The 27,677-nt window shown below is 47.4% G+C and overlaps 1 protein-coding gene and 1 long non-coding RNA gene across 15 annotated transcripts in view; one reads left to right on the top strand and one right to left on the bottom strand.

Moving 5' to 3' along the window:
• The window catches only part of LOC116230435 (uncharacterized), a 64,917-nt gene extending 39,169 nt beyond the window's left edge, over positions 1-25,748 (top strand). The window contains exon 4 of the long non-coding RNA XR_016469087.1: positions 25,629-25,748. This is a non-coding gene — a long non-coding RNA (uncharacterized LOC116230435). The remainder of the gene's footprint in view (positions 1-25,628) is intronic.
• RASAL2 (RAS protein activator like 2) overlaps positions 1-27,677 on the bottom strand; it is a 149,504-nt gene that overhangs the window by 942 nt on the left and 120,885 nt on the right. For 9 of the 14 annotated variants that reach the window (XM_090145985.1, XM_090145990.1, XM_090145988.1 and 6 more), the window contains 13 exons: positions 21,399-21,552; positions 19,899-19,997; positions 18,904-19,458; positions 16,507-16,651; positions 13,883-14,027; positions 12,792-13,028; positions 11,937-12,138; positions 9,242-9,441; positions 7,924-8,785; positions 4,558-4,692; positions 3,283-3,485; positions 2,699-2,786; positions 1,304-1,334 (listed from right to left, as the gene is read on the bottom strand). In XM_090145985.1, the coding sequence (XP_090002111.1) occupies positions 1,304-1,334; positions 2,699-2,786; positions 3,283-3,485; positions 4,558-4,692; positions 7,924-8,785; positions 9,242-9,441; positions 11,937-12,138; positions 12,792-13,028; positions 13,883-14,027; positions 16,507-16,651; positions 18,904-19,458; positions 19,899-19,997; positions 21,399-21,552 (3,056 nt within the window). The remainder of the gene's footprint in view (positions 1-1,303; positions 1,335-2,698; positions 2,787-3,282; positions 3,486-4,557; positions 4,693-7,923; positions 8,786-9,241; positions 9,442-11,936; positions 12,139-12,791; positions 13,029-13,882; positions 14,028-16,506; positions 16,652-18,903; positions 19,459-19,898; positions 19,998-21,398; positions 21,553-27,677) is intronic. The other 5 variants (XM_031595566.2, XM_031595563.2, XM_031595567.2 and 2 more) reach the window with 3 other exon arrangements.

Genomic DNA, 27,677 nt, shown 5'->3' with positions numbered 1-27,677 from the left:
GTGAAGGAGAAAGAGGGCAGTGTGGGTGGAGGGGGAGATGCCATGGACAGAACACAAAGAACAAACACTGAACACACACTGCTCCTAGACCCATTCCAGCTCGGAGCGGCTCCCGGGCTCTACTCAATTCTGGGTTCCCACATCCCAGTTTTGGTTCTTCCACCCTCTGCCTTTAGCAAGAGGAGTCACAGAGCTGAAGGACATATACTGAATTTATCAGAAGAAACCCTAAAAACTCATCGGCAAAACCCAGCCTAGATTAGATGCAGTGGGATGCAGCACTAAAGGGACAAGCTAAAGAGCTGCTGGTGCAATTAGAAATGGCAGTTTTCATCTTCTCTAAAAAAATAAATTTAAAAATGCAACCACACAGAGCAGCAGCAGAGATGGCAGCAGGCCCACATGCTGTCCATGCTACCAGCCGACTGCGTTTTTCATTCTGAGAAGGAAAAATGACTAACTTACTTGAATGAAAAAAGTAGCATGTAGGAACTCTTCTCTGTCCAGCCCATTGAGAAACAAAATGGAAGGAAAATGATGTACAGGAGGCACAAACATTAAGGGACAGTTCAGGCAAACGGCTGAGGGGATGTAGGTGCTACAGACAGCCCCTTGAGATTGTCATCCCAGCATCGTGCCTGCTTTTCTCAAGGGGCCTCCCCACAGGGGTGAATGGTTGGGTGCAAAAACAAAGCAGAACGTAACTACTGCTTACACTGCAGCCCTGGAGAGACCAATCTCTGTACTGCAGAGCAAATGGAGGAGGAGGCAGAAGTCAATAAACAGGAAGGCAGGCTGCAGCCCACCCCAGCACCCTGCTGCTTCTCCTGAGCTGGGAGCAATGGCATGGAGGCGATGAGGGCCTTAACCTTTTCACCATGCCAAAATAAATCCTGTGAAAAAAACAGCTGCCTTTGCAGAGATGTGTTCTTCAGCAAGTTAAAACTTCTCCTCGGACTAAATTTCCAATATATATGTTATTCCAGTAAGCACCTGGAGTATGTACTTCAAAATCAAAATTTCTTCCTCAGGAGTGTCTTTACAGATTGTTAAAAGTGAAAGGCTGGTGATTTTCTGGCACTGGTGAGTGCTCTCTGTACCAGTCTGTAGGCAACCTACATTTGGAAAAGGAGCTCAGTGAGTAAAGGCATCCTCTGACTCGAAGGAAAACACAACCTATCCAACACATCTAACACTCAGGAATCAGGCACAGGGAGTGGGAGGAGCTGGAATGGGTAGGAGGTCAGTGCACTGGGCCAGGACTGGGTGCTGCTCAGCTAGAGAACTGATTGGGTTTACTTGCCTGTTTGAATTATCTCATTCCCATTAATGACCTGTAATTCAACACAGCGAAGATGTCACTTGCAATAGCAACTGGGCTAATACCCTTTGCAGCTCCAAGGAGGGTGCTGCCAAACCTCTGCTCAGTGGGGGCTCTCAGTCAGCCTGGAGGGCCTCTGGCACTGCTGTGCACAGCAGGCACTGCCCAGAGCTGGTGTGAACAGTGCTGAGGACAGGGCTGCCCTTGTGCTCTGGGTTGTGTTGGGTGCTGCACCTGAACGCTAAAGAGCTAAATCCTGAAAGGCATCTTGTGGTCGTGTCATTAAGCACAAGAAACCCAGGTTTACTTGCAGCAACCTCTCTTCAAACAGATGTGATAAGCCAGGTTCCAACTCCATTCCACAAACTGCACATGATAAAGAACTCTTCTCTTCTGATCCCTGCTAGATCCCCGTACCAAGGGAATCACAGACTATGAGAAAATCTTCCAGATGTGACTTAGATGGATTGCTATGCTACTCAGCAAACATGTGGGGTCCTCTGGTGGACCTGTTCTGAATCTAGCTTTAACAGCGTTCAACTGAGGGAAACAACTTCCTGGAACAATTGGGGTTATTCCTGAAATAAGGCAATTTTGAAAGATTATCTATTCATAAAGTTTATAGTTGAGACTACTGAAAAACCCAGGAGCAGGAAAGACATCCTCCAAACACAGCGTGGCAGGCAGATACCAAACCAGTCTCGGGTTCTGTTGGACAAGCTTTGCTCTCTGGGATCAGCACAGACACAGAAGAAAAGCTGAAATGATCCCACACGATACACCCACATGCATTGCCCACGACGTCCCAAAGCTAACTCGTGTCGACTGAGACAAGCACTGCAGTTTGTGGCAGAGGGGGCATTTCTCCAAGACTGACGCAGACAGTCGGATGGGGTGAAATGCCACATATGGGGTTACGTTGGGCAATGCTCCATGGCAAGCATTCTCTTGTCTTCACAGGAACGTTCAAAGCCGTGCTTTTAGCTCACATAGCTGAGATGCATGCACATGGCAATCCAACTATGCTGGTATGAAGCACAGCTTCTCCAGAGTTCCCAGGCCCACACTTGGAACGATGTCTACACAATGCACCACTATTCCTTTGCCCCCCTGGGATCTCATAAAAACAGAAAAGATTTTGGAGAAGCAGTCAGTCCTGCAATTTGTTGCCAGGCTTTCTCAAAAGCCAGAGTCAGACAGTGCAGTCTGCATTAATTAAAAAACACAACTCTCCTAGAAGGCAGTAGGTCACATGTGCAACACCACGAGCCAGTACTGGCTTGGGAGCTAGATAACAACGTTGGGGCAAGACGATAGGAGAAAATAATGGGTTCTATGCACAGAACTCTTAGCTCTTGGGGATCCTGAGCTCCTTACCTGTGCATCAATAATTTTCTGCTTTGCGTCGATGACAGCTTGCATCTCTGCATGATCTTTCTTCAGTTCCTCTTCAACTGCCATAAGCCTGATGCACAAAAAGAATTATAAATTAGGACAGTTCAGCATTATTCCAGAGTGTTTGAGGTACTCTGGACTCTTGGTTTGACTTCTCTGATTGTCCTGGTCTGCAAGAAGAGAATTCTGCTGCACTCTAGGAAGGTTAGTTACCCATCTCATACTCCCAACTGGCTAACCTTGGTATTTGCAAAACGGACACAGCCAAAAACACAACTGTTTGGAGAATGTAGCCTTCAGTATCGATTCCAAACAAAGCAAAGAGACCAGTTCTAAGTACAGCAGAGACCAGCATGACAAATTCCTGAATCTATTCCTCCACCCTCTTGGCAACCTGAGGCGAGTTTCCATGTCCATATCTCAGTTCTTTCACTTCCAAGGCAGGGCAGTACCACTCCAGAGATGTCAAACCACCCATGCAGCTCTACCTTCCTTAGTGCCAAAGAGAACATAAGGCACAGGGGAGCTTCTTGCCCTACACAGTTCCAAACTCTCCCAAGCCTCACCTGCTGATAATGCTTTTCATCTGGCTGTCCTTCTCCTCCTGTTGCCTGCGCAGTCTCTCCTCGCTGTCCTCCAGCCTGGACTTGTACTCCATCAGCAGCTTCTGCATTTGCTGCTCCTGCACCAGGAGCCGCCGCTCGTACTCCTCCAGTCGGCGGCTCGACACTTTCAAGCGTTCCTTCAGTTTTGCTATCTCTTGTTCGTACTGCAGGCAGGCAGAAAGAAGGGAAGGATCAGCCAAAAAGGGGAAAGGAAGACATCAGATTGTTATACTTTGCTGCTGCTGTTTAGGGCCGATGCTTTCTTCATTAAGAACACAGCCATGGAAGTAAACGAAATGACAAGCAAACAGCTGTGGCCAGCCACTGACAAAGGAGAGTGGAAGCTCCTATTCAGCGTTATGCTATTGCAGGATATCATGCACAAACTAAGCATCAGATGGCTCTGACATGGCTCCTCAGTCCAGGCTGGTAACATCCCCAGTCACTCCAGACCCAAGGAGTTCCCAGACAGATGCTGCTAACAGCAGAAATGTCAAACACTGGGCTAATGCAGCACCCCAGCAGCGCATTCCTCGGGACCAAGGCATGAAACCACTTGTCCCAGGATGAAGGCAGCATATATTGCTCACAAGGCTAAAGTTTTGTTCTTCCATTTAATATCGGATAACCATTTCTGCATTAATGCAGAAATACTATGCCATCTCAATGACAGGTGTCCACCTCAGGAAGAACCCAGGACAAAATGTGAATGCTGGTGAATCTGAATCTACTGGAGGACTGCGCTTAACTGAGATATGCACAATCACTTTGCAAATCCTGAACTATACTCAGTTGGGATTCACAATCGTGTTGTTGTTTCTTTTTCAAATGGAATGTCACGATGACTAAAAGACTTCGCAAGCATAAAAAACCAGCAGTATAATGCAGCTATGATGTGGTCATCAAAATAATAACTCGAGCAGGATCTAATGCACTTACGCAGTGTGACTCACGATGCAAGCAAACGCTGAATACCAGCCTGTAATCTATGAGCCCTGAGCTATGTCCACGTGCAGCCACCTGATATGCTGCAGCCTGGAAGCATGCTCATCCTCAGCATGGCACTGTGCCTCAGAGTGTGACAGCATGTGCAGCACTAAGCCTTGCCCACACAGCCTGGTTGGTTCTGAAGGTATGACTGGCACGGCTGCACCTGTCAGCTGCTCTGCACCCAGCTCTGGGATGGGCAGGACCTGCTGGCAGCCCTTGCATCCGCCCATACAGAATGAAAGGTACCTTTTCAGCATGCTTGGCTTCATCTGGGTTCTGCTCTGTGTCCTCCTCGACTTCCTCGTACTGCCCATTATTGAGGACCCACGCTGCTGTCCTTTCCACTGGTGACATTGTGGCTGAGTCCACAGGCGACTGGACCTGCAGCAGGGACACCTGTCAGCATTTTTCAAAGAAATCCACCCAAATCAGCTTAACATAGTTTATTTGGAGGAGAAAAATGCCCATGGATCTGTCAGCCTCCACAGCCCCAAAACCTCTCTTGCAGAGATACTTCATCCTCCCTGAAATCTCTCTAAAACCAACACACTTGAGAAAATGTATTCCTCTTTGTCTAGGTGAGCTTCTCTGGAAAAATTCTCACTCCCAGATCCCATTCACATCCTTTGCTAGACTTTCAATAGGATCTTCTTAATGCAGAAAATAGAGCAATGAACCCCGTATGCAGCTGGCTCAGGTCAGACAGGCGGGGTCTGGCAAAGGGCTGCGGAGCTGCAGGCAGGAATTTGGGTGGGAGACAGCGTGGTGGCACTCAGAAGTGCCAAGAGGTGTGCCATTAATACAGGGATGCCTCTCAGATTTCCAAGGGTTACTGCAGCATCGCACCCAGCCACAGCCATAAAAGGGTCCCAGGGCCAGCAGTGCTTACCAGGAGGGCTGTCTAAGGGAACCTGGAAAGGAAGCTGCAAAAAGAAACCCTGAACTCCATCCGGCCGGGAGAAGCTTGGTCAAAATTCCATGCAGTTCTCGTGGACAAAGACAAGTTTATAAGCCCAGAAATTAGCATAACGACCCCTTGAAAGAGCAACACTGTCTCTGGATTTTGAGAAATGTGACAGACCAAGTTTTTCCCCATCTGTGGCTTCACTTTGTGCCCAAGCAGGCTGCCTCCAGTTGCACAAAGTGAGGGCTGCTCTGTGGCATGGCCATTTAGAGGTCAATGTCTCAGTGAGGAGCTGTGAGCTTCCAGCAGCCACATTCAGAGGGCTTATGAAGAACAGGAGGATGGCGAGCACTTGAGATGCTAAAGGTTTATGATTTACAGGAGAAAAAAAGAAATGCCTGCTAGGAACCAATTCCCCTCCTTGCTCCCTCCCAGAGGAACACGCTGACATTTCTGTTCCCACCTACCTACTAAATGGAAATGGAAGGCAAAAGCTGACCTCTCCCAGCAAACAAAGGGCCTCGCTCTGCATTCAGAAACAAATGGGACTTGTGGAGAACAGAGTCTAATAATTATAACGCCCACAAAGCTATGCCTGGAAAGAACATGCCCAACGTCTCTTTTTACTCTTTCTTTTATTAAATAAGAACAGAATTCCACAACACGATTTGCAATTAAAAGGATGCAGTGGAATTTGCATTAAAAAAAAAAATAAAATAAAATGTTGGCCTCTCATTTTGGCACACTTCAAGGCACTTCACAGGGGTGTGGGGAAGGAAAGAACAAATTGATTTCTCTAAAGTAGCAGCAAGTACTCCGGTGCACCCAGTGCCAACAATTAGCATGGGAAGGAGAGTGGAAGAATAAGCAGATGCACGTTGCTACAAGGGATGGGGAGGAGCCTGCCCTGAAGCCAGGCATGGCTGCAGGTATTGGTGCAGCTATGGAGCACACAGGCACCTGCAGACACACCACTCTGATGCTAAACAAAGACAGGTAATGGATTTATTTAGGACAGAGGGAAGTCATTCCTGGCCTGCACATTTCCTACCATCTCTGCACTAGGCTCAGTTGCACTCAATGCACTTAACCTGTCACCCCATCCATGCCTGAATGTGAAACACACACTCAAAAGAAGGACGCAAACGCAAGCACTTCAGACAATGAGTAATTACGTTTCTGGTATGAGCAACTTGGCATAGCAGCCTCTGCTTTGTGATTCAGTGCTTCTCATCTCGTACCTCAGTTCTGGAGCCCTGGTTGCTCTCGGTTCCCAGGCACTAGTTAGACTGTCTACCTTTAAACTGCACCGTTCAGAGGAGTTGGCCAAGACAGCTACGCCAGCAAGGACAGCAGCAAAGCCCCCAGGAGCCTGTGCTGGCAGCAGAGTTCCTCTGCCAGCTTTGCCTTACAAGCCCAAAGCTTCCCCTGCTCAACCATGGCTGCAGCAGTGCTTCTGCTCCAGCAGGGATGCGGCTGCATGGGCAGCACAGCGCAGCCTCAGTGACCGTGACTTTCTGGAGCTGAACTCCTCCCTCATGCCTATGTGCACAAGGGCAGCAGCATCCTTCATAGAAGGTCCTGTGTGACATTAAAATGTCCTTCAAAAGCAGGTCAGGTAAATCAAAGCCCCACGTCTTTACTCCTGCATTGACCACAGAAGAATACACTCAACCCAAGGAACAGCACAGGTGTTTCCTTGGTGAGCCTCTCCCTGCCTAGCCATAGGCTATAGGACATTCCTGAAACCAACCACCTTCCCTCTGACCCACAATCAAGACACTTCCTACACTCACCGTAGCATCAAGCATTTAGATACTTCCTTTTCTCTTTAACATTGCACTGATCTAGCAAATACTTTTCATACACAACAAATCACAGCAGGAAATTTTTTTTAAGGTTAAGGGAATGCTGGCTTTCTGACAAGAAAATCCTGATTTACAGCTGCCTACCAGCAACTGATAAAACACATTAGGAACTGGTACATGTAAACACTCCTTTCCACAAAGTGTTTGCATTACTCACAGTTTGGGACGATTAATGAAAAAGCAGGATTTATTTGGGGCCAGTGGTAGGTTGGTGCATCACGGTGAAATGCATGCAGTCTCTCCACACTTAAGACACCTCTACTTATTTATTATTTTGGCAGCACTTCATTCCAGGATATTTAGTCTTTGTTTATTCCTTTTTTTTAGGTAGCTATGCTTTTAAATTAGCACCACAGGGCAAATGCATTCACCTCTGGCAATCTTAACTGTGACTTAGAACAAAGCTTCTGCTACTTTATTATTTGGGGAAATGTTCAAGTGCTGTTTCTTTCAGCAGGCGTGCTGCTGCCTTAGTAAACGAAAAACATTTTCGTTAAGCTTCTGTACAAAAGCATCCAAAATAATAGGTAACCTAGGTCTGCTGGGTAACAAGTTGGCAATTTGTGGCCAGTAGCAAGGCTAAGCGCTGCTGTCAGCCAGTATGATTCAGCTCAATTTAGGTCACAGAATAGCTTAGGTTGGAAGGGACCTCAAAGATCACCCTGTGGGCTGGCTGCACTCAGCTCAGGCTGCCCAGGGTCCATCCACAGCCTGAGGCACCTCCAGGGACGGGGCAACCACAGCCCTGGGCAGCAGCATTGCACCAAAAAGCTTTGATGGTCAGTGCAGCGATCAGTTGAATACCAGAGCACGAAACGCCTGGGCGGAGACTTTCCTTACCTGCTGCGTTTGCTGCCTCTGAATGGCCCTCACCTTCGGGACAGGGCTCTCCCTAGAGGACGAGGACTGCTGCCGGGAGCGGCTGCCGTTCTGGATGGGCTCAGTCACCACGGCCCCCGACACGGCCGACATGCTGCCCGTGCTGCGCAGGGACGCGCTGTGCGGCAGCGACTGCGGCGCTTTGGCCCTGGCCCCTAACCCAGCCTGGTCCATTTTGCGGATCTGTGCCTGGCTGCTGCTGTTCTGGCGGGGCAAGGCGATGGGGACGTGCTTATCCGGGACCGTGTGCCGCCTAGAGAAGTCCTCGCTCTGCGTGCTGCGCTTGGTGAAGTCCTCCATGCTGCTGTTGCTGGGCCCGCTGAGCTTGAAGTCTTCGCTGTTGCTTCGGCTCCGGGAGCTGGCGGTGCTCAGGTTCTCCAGGCTGGAGTCCACGGAGGCCTTGGGCATCGGCGCGGGCGGGTTGTTGAGGTGGTACACCGGGTTCTGGAATGACAGAGGCTGGAGGCTGCCCTGTTGGTTCAAAGCTGGGTGCAACGGCCTCCTCACCTGGGGAGCGCTTTGGGGCGTGCTCTGAGTCTCCCACAGCTGTTTGATGTTTGCCACTTGGGTGATGGAGAGCTGGCTGCCGGCCAAGCGCAAAGGCACGTCGTGCATCATGGAAGCGTGGTCGCTGTGAGCGGGGTGGGGATCCTGCAGGTCCATGAGGGAGATGCTACGTCCGTTGGGCAAGATGCTCTCTCTTTCGTCCTTATCCGAGTAAGTCATGCTCTGGGTGGACGCCTGCTGAACCAACAGCAAGGTCTTGCCCCTGAAATATCCATCTATGTTTTCCTGGGTTGGAGACTTCAGTTTATGTAAGTCACTGTGGAGTGGAAAGGAGTTTGGTTAATTTTTAAGCAGCCAAGACCCTCAGAGATCTGTTCCAGAGGAACCTCTTTACCTCAATCAAACCTCCCCGTCTACTCCAAAAGCTTCAAGGAACTGGATTTCCTTTTATGAGCAATCTGTGTTCAAGTCAGAACACAGCCTTCCTTAATTACCGCTTGCATCTTTGAAAATTAAGCTCGATTCAAGAGCGCTTCATCTTTATTTTTCACAGGTGGAACACAAACTATTCCCACCAAATCCACCCCTTACACACCTCCCTTTCCAGCAAGACTTCAGAGAGGTTCCCGATCCCCTTTAACCCTGCACCAAAGCTTTGCACATCTCAGAACCCAACAGGAGCTGTGTGAAGCTCCCACAGATGTAGCTGCAGGTCGGTCCCTATCAGCTCCCCGTGCCCCCAGTGTCCCCTCGGGCTCTGGCTGTTACATACCCATCAGTGGGGTCCTCGAATATCTTCTGAAGCCCTGAGGAGAGACTGCCACTGACGTTTGGACTAGAGCTGTGCTCAGTGAAACGCCTCAGCTGCTGCTGTATTGGCGTAGGGTTGGTCATTGATTTGGTGATGTCAGCAAGAATACGAGGAAGAGGTCCCAATTTTGCCACGGTCGCCTGTAGGAAGGAATTTTCACCCTAATTGGACAACAAGCACCGCGACATCCGCCAGTTTTTGATAACGATGCACAGAGGCGGAGGGGTGGAGGTGGAAGGAAGGAAGGTGGGTGGTTGTGTGTGGGTGTGCCAGGACCGTAAGGCAGTGTTACGGAGCAGGGTGACCACGGCGACGAGATGGATGGAGGAGACGAAACGGGGTGCAGCAGACATTGAGGAAAGAAAAGGAAATAGAAAAGAAATTAGGATTGACCTCCAAAAATTAAAAAAAAAAAAAATCATGCTCAACAAAACAAAACTATGGCCATTCCAATGCAAAACTCTCATGCAAAGCAAACTAAGTCCAGGCTGGGTGAGGTCAAAGTGAAAACTATGGTATCTATTCATGAAAGGGCATTCGCAGACTACAGATTCAGCTGGTGGGGGAACTTTCCAGGCAAAGGGTGTCATGTGGTGAAGGAAATGCATGCCAACAGACAAAGGGGTGCGCGGCATTCACGGGGATCATGGCAGGACTGCAAGGGTTGGGGGAGATGGGAGAAGGGAAAGTTTTCATTTGCCTTTTGGCATCCTGCACTGATGCCAACTTCCGTAGCAACCTGTTATCAAAAACTAAGGCGTTCTTCCCTACTTAAGAGTGACTTCATGAAAACATCAGCGATCCTCGTCCCCACATTATCACATCAGCCTGGGATTAAAGGTGTACACACCCTTTGCTCAGTGCTGGCTGGGCCTAGGGGAGGGCAGCTGACCCTGGAAGCTGCTCATTCAGGCTGCCTCTCTTTCCCTTTGGGTCACTGGCTATACAACCTGTAGGGCATCTTCAGGCTCGTGGCTCTGAAGGAAGAAGGGGAAATGCTGGAGGTTTATCATTAGGTAAAGCCTTGCCACAAGAACCGCTCCCTTCAAAGACATCCGTATTTTTCCTGCAGGCAGATATTCAGCCAGCTTGACTCCAAGGAGAGGTATCTTTACAGACACTATCACCCAGCACTACTTCTGGGTCTATTAAAATCTCAGAGCTGACTTCTCTCATCGTTTCCCAGTCGTTTACCTGCAGTAAAGCAGCACTGCAACATAACTTCACCCCTTAATTCTTCTTTTAGCAAACCACTGTCGGGACAGATCTGTGCATCTAACCCGCAGGAAGGGCAAAGCAGATCTGCTTTGATGGCCCAGCCAGGTGTGGCTCCTCCCTCTCCTCAGCATTTACACCATCTGCATTGCAAGAGCAGCTCACAGGAACTGAATGCAAGGATGCATTTGCAGTTCTAAAGACTGGAGCTGGGTTTCTCTTGACCTGACACCTGACTGGCATTCATAAGTTCACCACAACCTAGAGAAATGGAGGAATGGTCTTCTGAGTGCTCCCTTTGCTTGTTTTCCTAAGGCTGCTGAGCTGCTTTCAGAGCAGACCTTACTGCCTGTGACATTCTGAACGTACGCTGTGTGTATGTAGGAACTAAAGGGACAAACAAGGCAATAAATTGTTAGCAAATGACAATTAATACGTATTGTCTTTTCAAGACAAGGACATTTCTGTTCACTCTGATGCAACAAGCTCAAATTTTTCATTTTTCTTTTAAAGAATGTACTGTGAAGAACGAGGTATCCAACAAATCACTGTTTTGGCAAACCTGAGGGTAATAAAAACAGGAAGAGTGCACTGCAACTCACCTCGCCTCTCCAGTTTCAAAAGAAACAGAATGATACAAACAGAATATGGACAAAATAATGCACCTCTGAAGATAAAATATGGAGTGGTTCCTTATCAACTACCTTTGTTATCAAGGTTTTAATGATTTGGGATCCTGGAAAGCCACGCAGCAAACAAATGCCTCTTCTCTTTCTATAGCTAAATGGAAACGATGCTTCCTGTTGGCAATGAGCATCTGTTGTGATCAGCAGAACGGAGTCTGGAAAAGCCATCTGATCCCAGCGTGATACAGAGGCAGAAAGCACCTTGCCTTTGTTACAGGATAAAGCTGAGAGTCGAACCAGCTCTTTACATGGCACCCTCTTACCTACTAAAACCTAATCTGAAGACTGCAGAAATGAGACCATCTCACTGGCTTTGGATCAGGAGTTGAACACGAACGGTTCTGCCTGGCCAGCACATTCCTGCACCAGAGGAGCATCAACAAGGGCTACAACATTTTTACTTCCTGCCCATACGCCCTCCTCCCTCCCTTTTCCCAGATCACTTATGAGGAACCTGGCTGCTCAGAGAATTCCAGACCCATTTTTAAGTGCTGCCTTCTCCACTTTTAACATCCAGCCTTACTTCAGGCTCTGCAAAATGTTTGCACTACTGCTGGAGCCAACCACTTCACATGCTCTGATGAAGAATCAGAGAAAGAGCAGTTGTGAAATACCACTATCACACATTCCTCTCTGAAGCTGTTGAATATGTTATCCCCAGTGCAGGCTTCAGCTGCTCCCTTGATGTTTCCCAGTGTTTACAGTTGCTATGATACAATCGCCGGATTCACCCTCCAGCCTCCAGCCTGCTTTACCTTATCAAGTTGGGACACAACCTCCCATAAGAGGGAATGCAAAACTGAGAGCTCTCTGCCCAGGTCGATATAGCCTTCAAATCCAGGCATGTTTGAGATGGTATCTGGATTAGAGATCTCCAGGAGAAATCGCTTCATTCCCCCCCACTCATGTTCCAGAAAGTCGTTCATGAAAGCCATGTACTCTTCCTTGTTACCGAACCTGCAAGAAAGGAGAGTGGGGGAACATCCAGTCAACAACTTCCATACAAAGTACAAAATACAGAGCACGAGTGCTTGCAGACAGTTATTTACATGCTTAACTTCAGATCTCCCTTTCTAAAGATCGGATCTGGGAGGAAAAAAAAGAGTGGGGTACACCATTTAAGGGATTCACTGCTTTTGGCCATGTTTAAACACCAATAACTCACTGGTTGTGATAAGAACAAGGGGCTCAGCCCATCTCTCCCTCCCACAGCAATCTGTTTGCTCCTCCCCTTCTCTGCACTCCCTCCCCTGCAAGAGACATGCCCTTGTTACCATTCAGCTGGGAATTTTGGAGGAGAGGGGGAAAGTCAAGTCCCTTGGTGGGAAGAGTCTTTCTTCTTTTGAAATAGAATATACACTGACATGCTAATGCACAACGCTCTTGGGTTTGTATGGTGTCCCTCTACAGTTCAACACAGCCCAAATCTGCATGTGAAGAGGTGTCCCCAGGCATCACATCTAAGTGAGAACTTTCTTCCATTTCTAAAGCTGACTTCAACCTGCTGTGTGCAGACACCACTACCAAACCCTGCTCTCCTCACTCCACTGCAACCTCCAGCTGCTTGCAGCCCTAGGGGCACAGACTTCAGTTTTACTGTCACCACCTACTTAGCAAAATTGGCGAGATTCTGAATGACTTTAGCTATAAGTGTGAGCGTGCGCGACGTCCGGTCGTCGGGATATTCCTGCATGAGGCTGAAGAGGCTGGGAGACATGATGGCAGGGCACAGGAAGCGGAGGAACAGGGAGGCACTGATCAGCCGCTCGCTGATGTCCTGCTTGCCCCTGCTCAGGCACTGCTGCTTCCAAGATGCAAACACCTCCTTCAGCTCACGAGGGAACACGCTGAAAAAGAATAAACCAGGATGTCAAATTGCACGGGCAATGAGATATAGCAAATTGAACTGATGATCAATCACCTGAAACAATTATCTGTGAGAAATTGTAATCGGCTTTATTTATTGTCTCTTGTCTCCCCTAGGCTAGGAAATGTCATTAGGCATCTATTCTTGGATGCTCACTTAATCTGGTGATACTTAAGTACTCTTTAAAGCATCCCTTTTAATATCTATTAGACGAAGCCCTTTTCAGACACACTGACTTACAAGCTAAGAACTACCTATCCATTGCTACTTGGGAGCACACATGGTGTTAGGATATGAAAAACAAACTGAACCAAACTGAACTCATCTCCATGACTACAACTGTTATCTTGCTTGTTAACCTCGCTCAGTGCTCCACACGTGCTCCCCTTGAAGCAGAAAGGCCCTTCTTGCAATGGCACTCAGAGACAGAGATTAACAGAAAGCTCTCGGGCAACGATTTCTCCATCCCTGTGTTCTCCTGCTCATTTTTACAGATTTAAAGGGGCTGAGAGCTTTCCTGAATATCTGAACTTTCAGCTTTTTATCCCAAGCCTAAACTCAGCTGCAGTGTTCTCACCGGATTCCCTCCCAGCTGGGGTTCCCTTGGCAGAAGCTGCAGTAGGTATGGTACATTGCACTGCAGTACCTGACCTGGGGCTGAGCTCCTGTCTCACACGCAGTAAGACAGTGACAACAAACAAGGGCAGGATTGGAAGGTCTACTGGAAGGTCTATGCTATTTCCCTGTACAACTGTTTCCTCACCTGTAGAGGAGGAATGGGCACCTCCTGAGCAAATGACCTAAGAGGGGAGAAGGGGAGGGGAGATGCCTCACCAGTAGGAATTGATAATCTTGCAGAAGGCCAGCTCACAACACATTTTCAGGTTGCTCTGATGGTCTGTTAATTCACTGGACGAACATTTGCTGGGATCCACTTCACAGTTTTCATCTGACTCATACAAAGCCTTGATAAACTCCCCTGGACAAAAGGAAGAGGATGACAAACCAGGGTAATTACATGAGAAGCCTCCTTGACACACCTTTAAATCCTGTTTATGCCTTTCCTTGGCAACTACCTCTTCTCCTCTCCGTGTCTGCAATAGTCTCCAGACACCAGCTGTTAGGGACACGGCTCCTCCCAGCTCTTTCAGAGCAGCATTTGCTGTAGCAGATCAGACGACTGCTGCTCTAATGCCTCAGCCTGCCGTGCCCTCAGTGCCCCCACACACAGGCACAATAACAGGATGGCTTTGCTGTAACCCCAGCAGACACTTCATTTATAGCCTGGAGAACAGGATTCGCCTCTGTACTCCGGCTGTATTATCAATCATATGATTATCCACAGCCCCAGAAATGAACCTGTGCTATTTGTCTTCATAATTTCTTCAGGAAATATATTTGACAATGTTATTTATTTTTCTTCTTTCTAAATTGACTGTTTTCTGAATTTTGAAGAGTGTCACCTTGCACTTCAGTAAGAGGACTAGGTAAGTACTACCAGCATTCTCTTCCATCAGCATCTCACAGCATTTTCACAGCCCTCATCCTTCAAAATCCCTCTCTTGCAGTGTAACAATGGAAGCTGGACACAAACAGGTGAAACTCCCTTCTTTGAGCTGGAATGAGCTACTTGCTGCTTTTCCTATGGTAGCATGCCAAACCCCTTCATTCATTCCTTTAATTATTCAATGCCTTCTGAGTTCATCCCCTCAGATGATCTTGCTGGCTCCGAGCTAACACCAAGAGGCTTGTTTGTGCAAGGGGCCTTTGTTTCTTCTTGCTTTGTTTTCACACAAACCCTCAGTGCTTCCCCCCCACCTGAAGCCAGCAGTGTTCTTGCAAGCAAAGCAGGTGGCACATCTTAAGCTTTTTTGTTGGGATCCAAAACATTTCTGCTGAGGGCATCTACATCACTTAATCGCCAACCTTTCGGCATCATTTCTGTACGAGCCAACTCTGTTTCATCTCTTGCTTGCTGGGTCTATTTTTTTGCTTAACCACATTTGAAATTTACTCTTTGTGGTCCACAAGGCCCTGCCTTTATCACATATTAAAATGCTCTTATGAATGTTCCAGAGCTAACACTGAGCACAGTGTTGTTAATTATCTCAAAGAATGCGGCATCTGAGCAAACCGACTGGGCACACTGAAAACTCAACCAAGAATTAGTAGTGCTGTGAACAACCTTGCCCTGGGATACAGACAGGCTGGATGGCCTCCAGGGATTTTCCATTTCTCCTATGACTTCCAATCTTACAGCACAAAGCAGTGCTCTGCTCGCCTGTCTGGGAGCTCAGCACTGGGATGTGTGCTTGTGGTTCTATCGTGAGAGTAAGACTGCCAGGACAGCCAAAACACACACAACCACAGAGCCAGCTATACTGACCCTTGGAGCACTAACTTAGCCAACTATTGCCTTGATGACTTGCCAGCATCTGAGATTGCTGACAACAAGCAAGACTGCCGGGAAAGCAAGCTGGTGTTTTATTTTATGAAAGGATGTGGCGTGGAACTTGGCTTTGCCCTCAGCTTGTTCCTCTTGTATCAGTTTCCAAAGCTTTCTTCATCCGAGAAACAACAATGGGATGGGAGGCTCACTGTGCAGCCTTGGATAATAGAGATGGTGGGAAGGTGGTAACTGCTAACCATAGGAGGGGCACATGCCTTCTAGCCCTCTTTATGGAGATATCAGTTGTGTGCACAATAATTCCCAAGGCAGTGGCACCGTCCTGAAGTCATTGTGTTTTTCAATACAAGGAATGTGTACTTCATATTCACACCTCTTCCTGGAATTTCCACCTAACTGGATTGCACCTGATAGCAGGCTCACTCCTGACAAAGTCCTCCATTCCCACTGTTACAAACTCTTTTTTAAACCTGGTTGTAGAAGAGGTGGAACAATCACCATTGCTCACAAAGTAACTGTGCTGTTACACCCCTCCAACACCAGAGATACAAAAGGTTACCCAGAAAAGCAGTGTCATGATGTAAACATGCTGAGGGATGCTGCTGTATCAAATCAAGTTAGTCCTTCTTTGGCTGCTACTCCTACAAGCATCAATGAGCGTCTTCCTCCGCAGAGAGGAAAGGCATCAAGAGCAGAAAGCATGTATTCTGCTGCCTGGATAGCTGCTCACACATTCCTAAATGTACCTAGGTGCTCAGAGCTTCAGTCACACTGCAGAACTGAGATGCTGTGACTCTCACGCCGCCAATCCATGCAGTGACAGCTCTTCACACACCTTGAGAAGCACGTGGGGCAATGCAGCGTGGGAACAAGGGATAATGCTATGAAGAAATGCTGGGTGTGGAAGGTCCATTCCAATTGCATCGCTAGAGCAGCAGCTCTTGGGTCAATCACCTCCTGTGTCTCAGCACGAGGCCCATAATTGACTGGTTCTCTGCACCAGGATCAAGCCCTTGCAATGCAAACAGCTGACAAAGAGGTACATCCTTACCTAGAGCATCGTGGAGATACTTCTGCCCTACCAACTTCAGGTATTCCTCAATAGCTTTGGTAGCAAGTGTGTTCTCCCTGAAGATCAAGACGTCGTGTTCCCCACAGCGATCGACCTCAGACATCACCAGATCTGTTAAGAAGTCCTGAAGGAAAAGTAAGATAGCAGGTTAGTTTAACCAGACTCACACCAGGCTAACTGCAGAAGCCAAGAAGGAAGGAAAAGCAGAGGAGACAGAATTACTGAAATAACTGCCCAGCTTGGCACAAGGGCTCCATATGCTACCTGTACAGCCAGAGCTCCTCTTGTATTTATTATATTTAAAAATATTATATATCACAATTTATAAAGGGAGAAGCAAAGAAAACCTTTACAGCCAAGCTTGTGTTTCAGTTTAGATCCTGAACAGAAATCCTCATCAATTTCTTTATATTTGGCTTAGTCTGTTGAAAGCAACCATGATATTACATTTGCATTTTAATATTGAATACTGCATACAACTTTAGATTTAAAAATCCAAAATGGAAGTGCTGCACAAACTCTCACAGCTTTGCAAAGTATGAAGAAATGCTTTTACATTTAATTAATAAAAAACAACAATTTAATTCAGAAAAGGGAAGTGATTCAAGATTTGGGAAGAAAGTTGATGTGACTGCTGTGTATCTGTATGGCTTAACTTGTTCTGTGCTCAAAGGCACAGATGGGAACAATCAGTGAGTCCTGATACAGTGAATTCTCTCTTGATACAGGGCCCAGTTCTACAGTCACACTTGAGCAAGGACATGCAGCATTTCACAAGAAACACTCCTGTTTCACTACAGCCCTCTGATTCAGTTCAGAGGAGCTGCCATTCCTCCTCATCACCACTCTCTCTTAAAACTCTTCCAACCCTCCCACCCAAAAACCAGCCCTCCAAGGGAAAAAAAAAAAAACAACACCAAAACAAAACAAACAAGAAAGAAACATAATAATGTGACATCAATTAGGGCTGAGTGACAGCAGCTTGAAGAGCACTACAGTAAGGATTTACAACCCCATTAAGGACACAGTCCAAGATGTGGTGCTGGCATATGAATGCAAAAAACCCAGAACAAATGAGATGCAATAGGAACACACGAAAAACACATGCAGTACTGTTGTTTTTCAACCCCTTATTACTTCTTTTAAACAAACTCTTCATTTTCACCTGGTGCAAAATTCAGCTGCACCACGCAGTGTGACATGGAAACCTTCTTTGCAGACGAAGGCTATGGCAGCCTAAGGAACTCAATGCTTCCAGCAAAGAGAGCTCCAAACTTACAGGCACTAGGAGAGCAATGGTGTAACAGTAACTTATCTACTTGTTGGAGGTAGATAAACCAGAGCCTGCTTTCCAGAAGGATTTCAATACAGCTCTGCAGGAGCTGCCCCAGCTACCAACCTCTCTAGATCAGACAAACAGCTGGTAAGTAACCAAGGGAATCACACAGTGCCACGGAGCACCAGCCTTCCTGAGATCTACATCAAGCAATAGGGGAACAGTAGAGAGTGGGACACTCTTGAGAGTTACAATGGGACCTTTTCAGAGCAGCTAACGTAAGCTGTCCCTTGACTGCTGTTTGTGGTCATTTTCCCACATCTCCAACTCTAGCCTGTGCTCAGTGGTGCTTAACTTGCTCTAGCTGGCATTACTGGAAGGAGCTGGCTACAGCTTGGTACTACTCCCATGCAGCCACTTGGCAGGCAGCACCTGAATGCTTGTCAATGCTTCTCAGAATTTCTGGAAACCCGCAGGATATTCTCCCACAACCTGTACAAAGAAACCAGGGCTCACATCAATTACTGCATTACAGAGAACCACCATTGTGCACCTGGAAGTCCTAATGCCATTCTTGGGGCAGGTGGGATCACCATTAACTGAGTATGGATTCTCCAAATAGCTGTTCAATTGCTGACCAAATCAATGTTCACATTGATTAGCTGACTTAGCACTGAATCAACAGTGGCATGCTGCTGCTCGCTGTATTGGAGATGTATCTGTAGAAGTTATTCTCCAGTCTATTGCAATCTTGCTTACTTATCTCTTTATCTAGCATCACGATTCTAGAAACACAGAAAAGGTTCCTGAATACTTAAGCGTGGGCTCTCATTTTTCCCACTTACACTTAGTACACAGTATCTTTAACTTTCCAATCAATTTAATTTGTGTTGGTGTGGTAGCTCTTTGCATGCCTTCCTGCTAGATATAATCGCCAAGTCTTTAAAAACACTTTTGAGGCCCTTTTCTCATCCGTAGCCCATCAGGCACCTTGTGTGGCTGGTTGTGGTCACACCAGCCCAGGAATCCTATTTTCTACAGGCCAGTAGTTGAGAAGGTATCACCTATCATCAGGAGGAAGGAGCCATTTTGACTCTTACCTTAGCTCTCCCCGTGCTCTGAAGAATGTGCACCATTGCACAAGCCATCTCTTCCTTATTCCTTACACTGATGACTGGCTCCAGCACGGAGCACAGCATCGTGTAGTTGCTGGTAACAAACTCTGCAAACTCCTTGTATTGCTCCATGGGTAAGATGGTGATGGTCTGATAACGCGACTTGATGCGAATGGAAGGTCCTCCTGATTTCCCTTTGTTGGGTGTAGGTGTGCTGACTGGGTACCATTTTTCCACAAACTGGCGACCCGTTACAGTGGCCATGGGAATGTTGACCAAGCCGACGTAATTGTTTTTGTCCTTTTTCTTTTTCTTCTCCACATCCTTGTAGATGTGAACCGTGATGCTGTGAAGAGCTGGGAGACCGTAGAACTCAAAGTGCTCTCCCCAGAAAATGTTATCTGCTTTTGTTTTGCTGGTGGTGCGGGCAAAGAGAGTGTCATCAAGGCACAGCTCACAGAAGTATTTCTTCTTGGGGGCCAGGTCCTTTGCCTCAATGATCCAGAGACGGAGCACATTTTCAGCTCGGCGGCAGTTGTCCTGCACAGAAGAAAGAGCTCAGTTTTCATTCGAAATTTCTAAAATATCAAACATGTTGTCTTATAGAGAAGCAGCAAAAGGCCACCCTTTGCATCAGAGGTAGGGATAGAATCAGAATTTGCCCAGATCTGCCTCCACATTAAACCTTGAAGCTCCCCATCCGTTCCTTCTGAGCGCATGGCACCAGAAATCCAGTTTGAAACATCATAATCAGGCACAGAGAGATCAGGAAGCAACGTGACATGATTTATTAATCAAAGCTTTAACCTACTGCACTCAATGGAAAAGAGCACAGCAGCTTTTGATACATTTCTGAGTGGACTTCTCCCCGGACTAAATTAATTGAGCAGGTATCTGTGGGAAGCCCTGTTACACCGGACTAAAACCCAATCGTATCACCTGTGTTGCCCCAGTAATCTCATTTCTGTAGTTTCTATTACCTTATTTGGCTGCACTGTTCTGCGTAGGTTTTCCATCCACTTATCCCTCTCTGCAGCAGAGGAACAGCTGAAGCATTTACTGCCGCTGGAGTAGGTTACCTGGAACATGGAAATGACAGGCTGAGTTCAGGCAAGCCTAGGAGACGTGTAAGGGGCTGCAAGAAGCAATGTTTGAGCAACTAAGTAAACATGAAAAAGGCAGGAAAACAATACGAGAGCCTGCAAGGCAGAGAAGTTAAAAGGCCCCCCCCCAAAAAAAAAATGCAGAGAGAAAAAAAAATGTCAGTTCAAATTAAAGTAACACACAAGGAGCACCAAAGGCTCCTCTTAGAGGCTTTTAAACAAGGCTTTAAACAAGCAGTTAATTTTTTTTTTAACACTTGTTAATTGATTCATAGCTGTTAAAGACTTGCAATTTCCCCTGCTAGGTCTCAGAGACAGATGATTTGGTTACTAACAGGCTGAAGGCAGACAGAACATTGTATTAATACAAGTTAGAACACAGTGCAAATGGTGTCTTCGGGAAACAAAATGTTCTGACAATGAAACTCAAACCAAAGGAGCTGTGCTCTGAACCAGCCCCTGCATCCAATGCCATCCTGCTTCATGCAGCTGTGAGCCACCTTGGTTCTTTTACATGTACCTGGCTGAAAAGCCTAATTTACCCTTTCCATTCATCTGTGCACACAATTAAAAAGCAGTTTGAGGCAACAGCCTCTGAGCTCTGATGCTGCCAGTATTTTCACAGCACACCTCAAACCTAAGCAAGCTGGAAAATGCTTCCAACCGAAGCAATATGAGGCTGAAGCAAACAGGAGCAGCTCCTGGATCCACCCCGAGGGAGAAGAGCCTGATATGCTAGTTTTCTGCCCGTGCAGTTTCCCAGGTTGCAGACAGATCTCTGCCCCAGAAGGTACACATCTGAGCAACCCTGCAGCAGACAGACCGGACCAGCTGCCCATCATCCCTGCTGCCAGATTTTGGCTGGTTTAGATACAGCCAAACAGCACGCATGGATGTGCTGTAAGGTAAGCACTGTGCTCACACCAACAGCAAGAGGCTCCCGCTGCACAGTGCAGCAACATGCCCACCGTCACTGGAACCCCTCCTGCAGCAGCCAGGGAACAGGCTGGGCTAACAGAAGCAGGTTGAGACTGGCAATCACATTTCTCAGTTATAGCATAATTTATATGTTTAATTCTAGGTAAATCTGGAGAAGATGAACACGCAGCTTAGGAGCAATAGTATGTTTCAACCATACCCTGGCATCCAAACTACAAATGCTTAGATACTTTCTAAGATAACAGGACTTTTCCACTTTGAAGACGCAGCAGCTAAAGATTTCCCTGCACTGATGGCTCAGCCCCAAGGACTCCGACATCCCCCACCCAAACCCCCAGGAAGGTTTGGCTGCAGACCCCTTCTCCTATTACAAAGAGAACAGTGCCCCGCCAGGCTTCAGACCCGCTGCGCCGCTTCTATTCGGAGGACGCTCTTTACCTCAAAGCAAAAGTCCTGTCCAAGGATGCTGCTGTGAAGTGGCTTCACAAAGACCTTTTCTTCTGCCCCAAGGTCCAGGGCCTCCACTGCGCTGCCGGGGCTCAGCAGGGACTCATGGGAGCGGGACTCCTTCAGCTTTGGCAGCCCACGTGATCTGCAGAGTAAGGGGAGAGGAAACAGCCGTTTTCTCACAATTACCAGCAGACTTGGCAAGATCTCAGAGAAAGCTGCCAGTTGTTTATTCACAGCAACTACCACAGTTAGCCTGTAAGCCTGACGACAAGAAACGTTAGTCCAGTAAGCCCTGATTCCTAAGGAAACATCCCGGGCACAAGTCTGTTCCCACCCGCCCGACCACTGCTCCCATTGAGCAGTGTCAAACCCCTGTGAAAGATGCTGATTTTAGAGGTGACAGGAGTGTCAGAACCTTCTGCAATAAAGTCACAGCACGCTTTAGGCACAACCAGCATTTCTACTTTTAAACACGACGCACATACACGTTTTTCCTCCAGCTGGAACTCAGTCAAAGCAATGAGGAAGAGCACCTGCCCCAGCTTAGCAGAAGAGGAGCTGTTTACCTGGCAGGTCTCATTTTGTAAGATATTCAAGCTCACGTTGGTACCTACATCTGTTCATCTCTGAAGGCGCAGAATCATAGCATCATTAAGGCTGGAGAAGACCTCTCAGATCCCCAAGTCCAACCCCAACCCAACCCCTCCATGCCCACCTCCCTCAGTGCCACGTCCCCACGGTTCTGTAACACCTCCATGGATGCTGACCCCACCACTCCCCGGGCAGCCTGTGGCAGTTTAACAAGAACCTGGGTATCGTGAAGGAGTCACAAAAACCAACAAGCAGAGTTGAGCTGAATGCTCTTTTGTGCAAAATGAAGTGCTGAAGGTACCCTAGCAGATTCACGTACAATAAGATATATTGAAGGAGAACTTTGTTCCCATTTAATAGATTAAATGACCCAAATGCAGGCAGCAAAAAGCTTTCATCAGTGGGACGTTACAAAGACACTGATTTCAAATGCAAAACAGCAGCACTGGTACAAATGCTTTGGCTGCACTGTGCATGCTTTGTTATAACAGGTTCCAGCAGCAGCAGCTGTACCAACGCAAACCCAAAACCTCAGCCATGTATAATTGAACACTCGCTGCAGTTAAGGTAGGGCAAGTCTAAAATAAACACACCACAATACACCACTTTAATACCATCACTGCAAAATCCTCTCTAATTTCTCCTCTCGAGAAAGCACTGCTGAGGTCACTTGGCTTCCATCCCTGCCCCAAACTCTCAGCAATTCCAGCCCTGGCCGAGTACTTTGGTGCATGATGGAGGGGAGCTGGCTGAGAGCCTGCAGCTACCACCAGCCTCAGCTCCTTGGACAGAAGGAAAGCATGCAGTGGTCACAAAGAGGAGGGGAGAGGGAAAAAAAAGACAACAAAAGCACTAAATAAAGGAGAAATTTTGCAAATCCCTTCTCAGCAAAGGCTGCATTTGGAGGAAGACAATTCAAGCCCACCTACACGAAACAACTGTACAGCCACTTAGCAGTGCATCCCCAAAGCATAGCGGTGCCACATGTCAGAGTCCTCCGTTTCGAGCCCGGTTCCCTGGGCTCATTTCAGACAACAAATCCTGCTGGGAGAGGAAGGGAGGCCCAAAATCCAGGAGGAGATGTTCCTCAAGCCTCAGGTCCCGGATTTCCGAGGAGCGCCGTGCCAGGAGGATGTGCTGGGGCATGGAGAGCTGCCTTGGCACTGTAAGCACTGCCCTCACTGCGCGCTGCCCCAGGGGTGCCACGAAGAGGCTCCTGGCACGTGTTGCCATGGCACAGCTCTGTAAGGAGATCAGGGGAGGCTCGGGGAGCCTGCTCTGCTGATGTGGTGAAGGTGACCTTTCCAAAAAAGACAAAGTCCTTCCTCTTCCCTTCCTACAATGAGTTTAACGAGACCCAGACAGTGAAGGACAGCAGAAAGAGCGAGGCATCTTCCAAAAACACCTCCAAGCAGCCTTTGGGGCTGGGTTGGGGCTGAGGGGTGTACATGACAAGCTGTACAAAGTGCTTGCACATCCCATCATGAGTTACACCTTCCAGGAGCATCTATTCTGCTCAACTCGTTATCTTTGAACATGTGCTCTGTTGCAGACCAGCTGCAGAAGGTCGGTTGTGCTGGCTCAGGAGCCAGCGGTGGAGGAACGCCGATCTGTTCGAGCAGCTCCTTGAAGCTACCATGCTTAAATAGCTCATTAAACTGATTAAGTGGCTTAGAATTGGCACTTTGTCTTCCATAAACACCGCGGCAGTGCTGGAAAGCTGTTGGTTAGAGGCAACCACACGCATTTAGGAACACAAATATACACACTTGCAATCCCCACAATATACATTTCACCTATTGATAGATCTGCAATGCAAATCATTGATATGTGCCTAAATCAGAAGCGTCCCAATCAATAAAGGCAATAATTACAGGAAAATAATAGTTCTCTGCTTCTTAAAAGCCACATCTGATGTTCTGAAGCCATCAATAAGAGCGAAGGAGAATTGCTTGCAGGCTTCCCTTTTGCACAGGGGCAGAGTTAATAAGTCAAAGTCACTGACTTGTTTTCCAGTGCCCAGCAAAGGGGCGAGATTAACAGGGTCTTTTCCCATATTAGTTAGGGAACTGCTGGTAACACGAGTCTCTGCTAAGAGAGGTAATCCCAGGGAAGCAGATTACTGTAAACAGGAAGATCACGCATGCACGAGGTGGGGGAAGGGTTGTTTGTCCAAATCTGTTTCTGCTAAACAGCTCCATTAACAACCCAAATCCTGATTTACAATACAATTAACCTCAGGTGACAAACTTCCTCACGCTGCTTTTTCTGTTCACTATTGCACACAGCAAAGTTGATGCACGAGTTCAAAGCAAACAGTTACCGACAGCACTGACGCTTCTCACACAGCTGTTTCCCACAACCCATTTTCCAATAGGAAAAGCAGGTGGAAGAGATGCTTTTCAAGGACTGCTCTGAGCACCTCACCTCGCTTCATGTATTTTGAAGCAGCAATCGTAAGAGCTCTGACTCCTAAGTCAGAGCCCAGTGACCCAGCAGCAGCGTAAGGTCCCTCCAGCAGCAGCACCTGACATTCTCTCCTTGCACACAAATTTGCTGCTGCAGGAACACTTTGCTTGTAAGCAGGGAGCTCAGCTCCTCCAGGTTTTGGTGTCGGGTTTTTAACAGACTGCACTCTACTGTCTATAAGACACGCAGGATAAAGGGTTAAACCCTAATTGCTCTCTGGTTATGAAGCTCTCCTGCTGATTCTGACCTATTTAAAAGCCAAACAAAAAAGCACAAAAGACTTCCAATTACCGAGCTTACCAGGGAGAGCACTGTATTGCCTGGAAAACAAACGCACGGTCATCAATAATCCAGAAGATGGAAATTAAAAACCAGAAAAACGCATAGAAATAGAGAAAGGAGCTACCAAGGAATAGAGTCCCACAATCTACGTTTCCTTTAGCAACACAAACTGGTGTGAAGGCAAAGAATTCTAACGCGAGTTTTTTGCTCAGCCAAAGACCCGAAGCTGAATTGAGTACTTAACCCCTCGCAAAGCCACAGCAGCAGCTCTCTGCTCTGCTCAGCGCTGCTCTTGGGATCCCAGCTCTGCTGAACCGCACCCCAGTGTTGGCAGCATGGTCTGCAACAGGGCAGCAGCAGCAGTGGGCTCCCCGTGCAGGCATTCATTCTGCTAGCACACCACACCCTGCTTCATTATCCAGCTGCCTATTAGCAAAACACCCTACGACTTGGTCAACAATTCTACAAGTCCAACCAGTTTCATCATTATCACTGTTTTTTTTAAGCCAGACGCCAGCGATTTATATTGGAGGAGGCTGGGGTGTGCTGGTGGAGCCTGCAGCAGGACGGAGCATGGCTTCCAACAGACGGGCTGCCCTTGGGATGTTGCTCAGTTTTCACTTGGAAACAAACAGCTGCACGAGGAACCAAAAAAACCGGCTGAAAGAAATACGTCTCACTCCAAACAGGAGATGTCTCTCTGGAAACAAACCACTCCTCCCTTTTCCCCGTGCAGACAGGAGGAGATATGCTGAATGAATACAAGCTCTGACTGAGTCGAGCCTTAATAATGCATTGCATAATACAGATTTTATCCTCGAGTCTCAAGCGAAACAAAAATCACTCACTCTTTTTTTTTTTTTTTTTTTTGAAAAGGGGGATTAAATGACAACAAACCAATATGAGAACTCAGGAACAGGAGATGAAGAAGCGAGGAGGGAGGAGCACAACTCACCGAAAGTAGAAGAAGCCATCGTTGGAGCAGCGGTGCCGCTTCACCATGAAGCCCAGAGCCATGGCTACCTGCTGCCCTGCTGCCCACCAGAGCCCATCCTGAGGGAGCAGGACCTGCGCTCGGCCACCACCATCGGGTAATGCCATAAAATGACTTTTAGTGCATCAGGAGGGTTCCCACGTGGCACTAAATCCCAACAGGGCAAAACCCTCCCAGCTGTCTGCACAGCTTTGCCGCAGTGGCTGAGACCACATGCAGCCCGTCTCAGCAATCTCTGCTCCCTCTTTGGGCATCAAATGGAGGTGAGAGCTGAAGACACTCATGTGGTCCTTCCTTACAGTTTTACTTTTCCTCATGCTTTTCTATGTATTACTGACAGAAACAACCTAAGAGAGAAATGCATGGGTTGGAGAGCCTAAAGAACGTGGTTAGAAAGGCAGTGAAGGGTGATTTGTGGTGCCAGAAAGACTTGTGGCAACTGCTGCCAACAGCCCACTGAGATGCCACTGCATGTCTGAGAGTTTCATGTCAATCTGGCAATGCCACAACCAAGCAGAGTCCTTAAGTTAATGGCTTGTGAAGGCTAAACATGAGTTTTCAACAGGCAGAACGTGGAGCAATGGAAGTGGTGTGTGTTACAGAGGCTGTGGATTCATGCACAGCACTCAGCTACCGGACACAGTGAGCTCAATTCTGCATGGACACCAGTTTTCTCTCCCCCCCCCCAAAAAAAAAACCAACTAAGCCAGCTGAAGTTTAAAACCCAGACAAACAAAGTAGATTGGCCAACTGCTTTCTGCTGGAACGCCAAATCTGATCGCAAAAATATCTGCAAGTTATCTCCAGCACTCCCTTACAGCATTCCTGAATCCTTTCTATTTTAAATTGACTCTGAACAGACAGTGTCCATCCTTTGTCACCATCTGGAGTGGTTGTGCAGCATTACACTTCCCCAAGCCTTAATGTGCACTGTGATCTTCCTTATTTCAGCTTTCTGCAGGTACTTATCTATAAGCACCTCCTGCTTCTTAGCAGGACCCAAACATCTCAAAAGAATGAGAAAAACAACAGCAGTCTCTACTCCCTCCCAACCTTTCAGTGTTTTAATCTATAAAGCTACATAATACTTTCTTTGAAGCCAGGGCTCTGTATTTGTCACAGCAAGAAAAGGTAGATGCTATCAGTCCATCTGCCCTGAAAGCCAGCACAGCATCATGACATCACCCAGCACTGCTGGCTCCAAGTGGGAAAGGGCTGACTCACTGGAGCAGCTATGGGACATTTGAAGAGCAACAGATCAAGCCTCATACAGAAAGCAAGCAGAGCAGGAGGTGGGAAAATGGCAATTCCCTCTTGTGAGTTCAGAGCCAGCTGCTGTGTGCTACCTTCTTTCATGCACACACAGGTGTAGCTGACTTGTTCCTTTGGAAAGATCCCAAATAAGAGCATAATTCTAAAGGTTAATCAATCTTTTTTAGCTTCCTTCTTCCCTCCAGCTCATCTCCTCCCAGTATACTAATCTGTTCCTCATCTTAGGAGGTTTTTGAGTCGTTTTTCCTGCTGGTCTGTTCACCAATTGCATTTTTCAGGCACCTGTAGATAACACAGTGAAAGGTATATGAGGAAATGGAGAAACCGTTGCCAAGTTTCACTTGGAAATGATTTTCCTTTATTTGTGAAGATTTTATTTGCAAAATTAGAAATAACATTTGAAAAGCTCCAACCATGTTCTTCCAAAGTTGCTGTGTTCCATTTGTGCACTGATTAGACCACAAATGCAAAGAGAACTCCACAGAGCTCTCAATCTTTTCAACCACAGGAATCCACAAGGTTGAGTGGTGCTGTGGCATTTTCCATCCAAGAACAACTTATCAACAGTTCATGAACCTCACCTGCATCACCACGCTTCACAAACATAAACATGCTCTGCAACAGCTACTGTCATTTGTGCAAAGCTCATCTCCAAATAA

This window comes from Phasianus colchicus, chromosome 9 (genome assembly GCF_987193195.1).
Source record: "Phasianus colchicus chromosome 9, bPhaCol1.hap1.1, whole genome shotgun sequence".
In the NCBI taxonomy this organism is placed as follows: Eukaryota; Metazoa; Chordata; class Aves; order Galliformes; family Phasianidae; genus Phasianus; species Phasianus colchicus.
The sequence above is the reverse complement of the archived record's forward strand: the minus strand, read 5'-3'. Positions and strand labels throughout refer to the sequence as shown.